This window comes from Hakea prostrata, chromosome 6, assembly GCF_041222555.1.
Source record: "Hakea prostrata isolate BN-2017 chromosome 6, UWA_Hpros_2, whole genome shotgun sequence".
Taxonomy (NCBI): domain Eukaryota; kingdom Viridiplantae; phylum Streptophyta; class Magnoliopsida; order Proteales; family Proteaceae; genus Hakea; species Hakea prostrata.
The window spans coordinates 9,199,203-9,206,442 of NC_142605.1; the positions used below are offsets into that span (position 1 = coordinate 9,199,203).

At 37.6% G+C, this 7,240-nt stretch overlaps 1 protein-coding gene across 1 annotated transcript; it reads left to right on the forward strand.

Moving 5' to 3' along the window:
• The first annotated feature begins 2,364 nt into the window (after positions 1-2,364).
• Positions 2,365-4,825, forward strand: LOC149012209 (amidophosphoribosyltransferase, chloroplastic-like). The gene has a single exon (XM_089158533.1). The coding sequence runs from the start codon at positions 2,618-2,620 to the stop codon at positions 4,355-4,357; it is 1,740 nt and encodes a 579-aa protein (XP_089014659.1). The 5' UTR covers positions 2,365-2,617; the 3' UTR covers positions 4,358-4,825.
• Positions 4,826-7,240: the final 2,415 nt, after the last annotated feature.

Below are 7,240 nucleotides of genomic sequence, written 5' to 3' on the forward strand. Positions count from 1 at the left end.
TTTTTTTGTCAGGGCCAAAAGGAAAATTTGATACTAAAGAAGTTTATAGCTATTGTTTTGCAATATTGTATAGCTAAGTTCAATTCATTTACCAAAGGTTAACTCAGTTAGTAATAATCTATTTTTTTTACCAACTGAACCACCTCTCAAGATTTTACGCAATTTAAAGATTAAAGTCAAAGAAGAGATGAGAAAATAACAAACAATCCTACCAAGCTCAATTCAATTGCAACAAGAAAATGCACTTGCAATGGGGTTTAGTTGGGTCTACATTTTTAAAACTTTGACCATCACCTTGAATACTTCCATCAACCTTGACCTTGAATACCTTACTCACCTACTTTAAGGGTTATTGACCATGAATATCTTAATTAATATTAACTCCCAAACCATAATCTTGACCTTAACACTAATATTATTAGATTAAATTAGGTTAGGTCAAGTCAAACACTCAACCTTGACCTTAATTTTAATTCAAACCTTGTACATAAAACAATAAAATGATTCATGATTCATATGCACGATGGTAGAACATTTTTCATCTTGACATGCTCTTAGGTTCAAAATTTTGAATATGAACCTTGTTTATGTTCAAAATAGTTAGGTTAGTTTCAAACATTGGGAACAAACTTCCACCCCTACAAAAAAAATATATTACCATGTCAATATCAAATATTTTGTAATTTTTATTTTTATATCTCCAATTTAGTACTTATTATACATCTGTTCCAATCGATTGGCCTTCTAAGGATAGACTGATCAATAGAGTATGCTTGGATACATGTATGCGTGTACGGAATAACATAGAAATTTTAGAAGAAAAGGAGAAATTATCAACACTACCCATGAGTTAGCCTATTATTAATACCATAAAAAAAAGTAATATTAAGTAGATCCCTATTAACAAGTTATCTTACTAAAATAAAAGATAAATGTACCTCTCCAACAGTGTGGAATATCTATTACACCATTTTAGTTTTAAGAATCAGGTCAATAAACGAGGAAGAAAATGCATATGTAAATAATATTAACCCTAAGAGCAAGTAATCTCTTAGTTTGTTTGTTTGAGGAGCTCAAAGGGTAATATACTTTTTCAATCATATCATTTCAAGCCAACTCCGATAATGTATCAGGCAGAGAGTCTGGATGAATCTAGACCTCATCTACTTCAACCAAGTAACTTCCAAAGAAGTCAGTGTAAGAATTCAATTCACATATACGGTGAACAAAAGAAAAATTAGGTATTGATGTGCCCAAAATTTGCTCAGCCCTTAGATTACTTGAGAATGACTTATAAAACAATCGTCAGATGTGGCCCGACTATGGGGGTGGGGAGTCCACCTCCGATGGCTAAGTCAGTTAATGAACTAATCGTAAAGGCTCTGACTAGTTGTAGAGCTAAAGTATAAATATGATAACTATGAATATTCAAATACCTTCTTTGTACGTAGGTTCTGACTTATATAGAATTTACCTTTTAATCCTGTTCGTTGAGCTCATACATGCCTTCTTCTGGTGACTGTCAGATCTTGATGGTTAGACCCGTTAGTGGGGTAATGGACAACTTCCCTTGATTGCATGATCTTGGTGCTACGAGCGTGGCAGTTATCCGAGTGGGCACAATCGTCCGCTCCCGTGAATGCTAATAACCATCTCTTTGACGGGTTATTCATCCCGAGAATCTCGGACTCGTGTTTGCCCGTTGATCGTGTAAGGTTTATTTCTTAGCACGTCATCTTCAAACCCGGTTCATTCGAACATAAATCGGTCGGTTCGCCCCCGACCGGAGTTGAGGTTGAACCAAGGACGGACCTAGTTCAATGACATTTTTTCCCGTATCACGTATTAATGAAGCTAACTCCCTAATCTCTTTGACAATTTCAACAGCCTTTTGAAAGAATTTTATAATTCCCTAAAGATAGAGAGTTCGGATGAAATCCAACATCAGCAGATTCAACAAAATAACCGGAAAAAAACCAGCATAAAAATTTTTCAACTTGCACATACAGTGAACAAAAAACGAATTAGGTATTAGCATAGGGATACAACAGAAATTACATAACAATCAATAGTTACTATAGACACAATATTTTCTGAAAAATACCCGAACTACAATTTATTGTGCAATAATAGCCTAGAAAATAAATTATTTCAGTTATAGGGAATATAGATTTATATCTATTTCCAGAAATCAAATTTAAATATGATCTAATGCCTTTAAAGCCTTATCTCTTTCCAATTTTGTTTTTGAATTTTGTTTTTTTTTGGGGCATGTCTCTCTCTTTCCACTTGCCTCACGAACCCTTCAACAAGTTGAAAAGCCGAGTGAAGTAGGGCACCGTGGCACACTCGCTAGAGGATTTGGTTGTAAGTTGTAACCGCGATTCGTTTTGAGCTTCCTTTAATGCGTTCAAACTCTTTCCGTTTTCAAACAGTTCTCGTCTACAAAACCACCAGAAATCCCTCTCTTCTCTCAGCACCTCAAATCCCGAGGATTGCCTTTGGGTCTATCCCTTCGGTGGGTTTTCTTCCTCTTTCTCCGCTTCTCCCTGTGTATTGAGTATTTCTCCCTTTGTCTCTGTCTCTCTCACTCTATTCTTGGTTAGCAGAAAACATAATGGCTGCTACCCATTTGTCTTCTTCATCTTCGTGTTCTTCAATAGAGAAGAAGGCTCGTCTTTTCTCTCCATGCCCATCTCGAAACCTTGCTTCTTTCTATCTTAAAACCCTTCAAAGCCCCACTTTCCCCCGTAAACCATGCAGCTCTCTACCCGTTTTGCATTCCCAGAAGCCTCTTTTTAAGCTCTCTTCCAAGAATCCCATCGCAGATTTAATCTCTTTTGAACAAAAACCAGATGAACCTTTTGTTTGTTCAGATGATGATGATAAGCCTCGTGAAGAATGTGGCGTTGTGGGTATATTTGGAGACCCTGAAGCCTCCAAACTCTGCTTTTTAGCACTTCATGCCCTCCAGCATCGTGGGCAAGAAGGTACTGGGATTGTCTCTGTTAACAATGGCTTACTCCAATCCGTCACCGGTGTTGGCCTTGTCTCTGATGTCTTCAACGAGTCCAAGCTGCAGCAGTTACCTGGTGATTCTGCAATTGGGCATGTGCGTTACTCTACCGCAGGCGCTTCTATGCTCAAGAACGTTCAACCCTTTGTTGCTGGGTATCGTTTTGGCTCTGTTGGTGTTGCCCACAATGGAAACTTGGTTAATTATCGCTCTCTAAGAGCGCACCTTGAAAACAGTGGTTCTATCTTCAATACCAGTTCTGATACAGAGGTTGTCCTTCACTTGATTGCAAGATCAAAAGGTCGTCCATTCTTTCTCAGAATCATTGATGCCTGCGAGAAGCTCAAAGGAGCATATTCGATGGTATTCATTACAGAAGACAAGCTTGTTGCAGTTCGCGACCCTCATGGGTTTCGTCCTCTGGTCATGGGAAAGAGAAAGAATGGTGCAGTCGTGTTTGCTTCAGAGACCTGTGCGCTTGACCTCATAGAAGCAACCTATGAGCGTGAGGTTCTTCCTGGAGAAGTTTTGGTGGTCGATAAAGATGGAATTCGATCGCTTTGCTTGATGCCTCACGAGGATCAGAAGTCTTGTATCTTTGAGCATATCTACTTTTCACTACCCAGTTCCGTGGTCTTTGGTCGATCAGTTTATGAATCTCGTCATGCTTTTGGGAAAATACTGGCTAAGGAAGCGCCGGTTGACTGTGATGTTGTGATAGCTGTGCCGGATTCCGGAGTGGTTGCTGCTCTTGGGTATGCAGAGCAGGCAGGTGTTCCCTTCCAACAAGGGCTGATTAGGTCACACTATGTGGGCAGAACGTTCATTGAGCCGTCACAGAAGATAAGGGACTTTGGGGTGAAGCTGAAGCTAGCACCAGTGAGGTCAGTATTAGAAGGGAAGAGGGTTGTGGTTGTGGATGATTCAATTGTGAGGGGAACCACATCTTCCAAGATTGTAAGGTTGCTCAAGGAATCAGGGGCAAAGGAGGTTCACATGAGAATTGCTAGCCCACCAATTATTGGTTCTTGCTACTATGGTGTGGACACAGCCAGCACCGAGGAGTTGATTTCTAATAGGAAGACAGTAGAAGAGGTTAGGAAGTACATTGGTTCAGACTCATTGGCGTTCTTGCCCCTCTCCAGTTTGAAGAATTTGTTAGGTCATGATTCTCCAAACTATTGTTATGCTTGTTTTTCTGGGGAATACCCTGTTCCTCCTAATGAAGATATGGTGAAAAGGGTGGGTGATTTTGTGGATGATGGTTTTAGTGGCAGTTTGGAATCAATAGATGCAGCTTGGTTTCATGCGCCTAAAACTCTGATGGAGGGGAAAGCTTAATGGAAAAATAGTGGTAGTTTGTTGGCTCGCAATGAATATTTTGTCTTTTTTATACCTTGAATTTAGTCTCTGGATGCTTTTGTTTGAGATAGGGAAATACCTCTGTTTTATTTACTAGCAAATGAAAACAGTTAATCTTAGAGTTCAAATCATATATGGTTGTTCTCTTTTGAAGATTGGGAGTTTTGCAGCTTTCCTAGATCATATTAAGCAGAAATTTTTTGTAATTGTAACGTATTCTCATACATAAAACTTTATGCTATATAATTTTTGTAATTTTCTGGTTCAGTTTGACAACCTGCAGTTGATTCTAATCACTATTTTATGTTGTTGATCCTTTGTCCATGGCTGTAAAAATAAAGTGCTTGATACAATTATCTGGACAGCCATAAGATCTTCTCTGTGTTGTTGTGTTCTATTTTTTCATGTGAACAGTTTGAAGGTTGTTACGGTGTTTTTTATTTTTTATTTTTTCTTTCTGGGGTCAAGAATGATGCTATGTAAGTGGGGAAGAAAAAAGGTGGAATCTGGGACCTTGTAATTCAATTGTCAATGGCTGCATGGCAGTTTGTACTTTTGTTGTTCTGTCAGCATTCTTCAGTTTTTCTTTTACTAATCAGAGTTTTGTATTCACACTCTAGCTTTTATCTTATTGTTTAATGCAAATAGCTGGGCATCTTCTAAAAAGTCAAAACACAGACACACACAATTTTCAGTAGCCGGTGGTAAAAGTCCATAGTTCTTTAACTATTACCAACAAAGGAGAATTTTAACTCACTTTACACAATTATCCAAAACATACCAGCTTATTCAAATTTTTATATATATTTTTCATTATTTTCTTTTATTTTTATATCCCAAACCAGATGGATCCTGGGTGTTACTATTTGAATCAGATGGTCTTTAATATTAGCAAGAAATTTTGAAATGAATTACCAAAACAATCTAAAAACTATGGGTTTTTCTTCTTCCTATTTTATTCATTACATTTCCTCATTTCATATGCACACATGAAGCCCGAGGAAAGTTAGATTGAAAAACCTTCTTGCTGCTGGTTTGATTCTCTTTTGTCTTCAATTATTGGTGATCCATTCGCACTCTAGATTTGTACTAGAAGTTGACGATCTAATGAAAGTTTCTGTCTGACCTAAAAGGCTTTCCTATTCATATTCCTTCCCTTGGATTCCTTATTTTTATCCAGCAAGGTGATTTGAAATTCGTGATTGTCTATTAGGAAAATATAGGAGGAACAGGGGTTTGGGGCTACTTTTCCCTGCACTTCTTATATCTCTATACACTCATATAGTATAGGCAATTGGCCAACTGATATGGAAAATATAAAGGATGAGATGAATGTAAGTACGATCCTGAATAATTCCATGATGTTGATGACTGAAGAAAGCAGGTCGATTGGCTTCACAAGTAGTGGGGGGAGAGGGTTGAGATGCAGCTGTGGATGGGAAGAGGATGGGATTTTTGTATCAATGGTTGAAGGTAAAAAATCATCTGTCTGTCTCTGTTTTCCAGTAGTTTTATGATTTATAACCTAAGAAGATCCATTAGGAACTAGCATTGCTCCACAAATGAAAGGGTAAACATGAGGTTTGGTTGGACCTGTCTGAGCTAGGTAGTTAGATTCTTCAGTTTGGCATTTTATGGGGTGGGATATTAGTCTCAACCCTTTTGCCAAGCCTCAGGTGGCATTTCTTGGAGAGTTATCTCTCTTTGCTGCTTCCTTGACCTCATCCCTGATAACCATGATGAGCTTTTTTGTATTTGCATTGCTCTTGATTTTCAGATATCTATCACTTGAAAGGGTTAATATATATTTATTCGCTTGAAAAGGTTCATAGTTCATAGTTATGATGCTCCTGTCAAACTTCCATCTATCAAATTAGTTGTAGTTCTTTCTACTTTGTTAATCTGTGAAACTATAGTGGTGTTCTTTTTTTCTTTTTGAGTGGACTGGTCTACTATCTCACTTCTCCGCTCTGCCTTGGTTGCCTGTTCGAAATTCAATCTATGGATGTTGGTGATTTTATGATGAGTTCTCAGCATTGGAAATGCCAACAATTTCTAAAACCTCATGTTATGGGATTCTATAGATTGCAAGAGGGCAATGACTCTTCTTTAGTTTACGCAAAATTGTTCAGGTGAAAAGCACTCCTGGAAGGCAATATTAAAGAGAAACCGTTCGATATGAAGTTTGATATATAATGTTTCTAAACATGATGAAACAATTTGAGTAAACATTTTGAACTAGTGAAAAGTCCAAATAATGAAGGTAGCATCACAGAGAAGTAAGATATATGGTCGCCATGTTCCATTATTTGGTTTGGTTACATTTTTACAATCATCTAGGATAAATTTAATTATAGAAGCATGTCTTAATCAATTCCTAGCTGTAATTACTGAAGAGATCTCTCCTTACTCTCTTGAATGAATGATGGGAGTTGTGCTGGATATCTTGTGAGGTTACTCCAATGGAACAAAACAATATCATTATGGTTTTGCTTTATTGCTATTAGAGTATTTTCTTTGTGTTTTTTGCTTTTTGTCCCCCCCCCGGTGGAAAAAGAAGGCCAAAGCATGCACCATTCTTTTGTTTGTTTATCAACATCCTGATATATGAGCTGAAGTTCAGAGTTTGTGCTTGTTTCATGATCTGAAGCCCTTATTCATATATTTTGTTGTACATTTATGTCAGATTCCTACTGTTACCAATACTAAAAGGTTTCTCCACAATGATTAGATCTAGAACTACATCTCTACTATGTCTATTTTTTGTTGTCTGAATGTCTCACTCTTGCTCCATTTTCTGCATGTCTCAGTATTGCTCCATAATAATGGAGCATGTTGATGAATTCTATCCCTGGATCACCA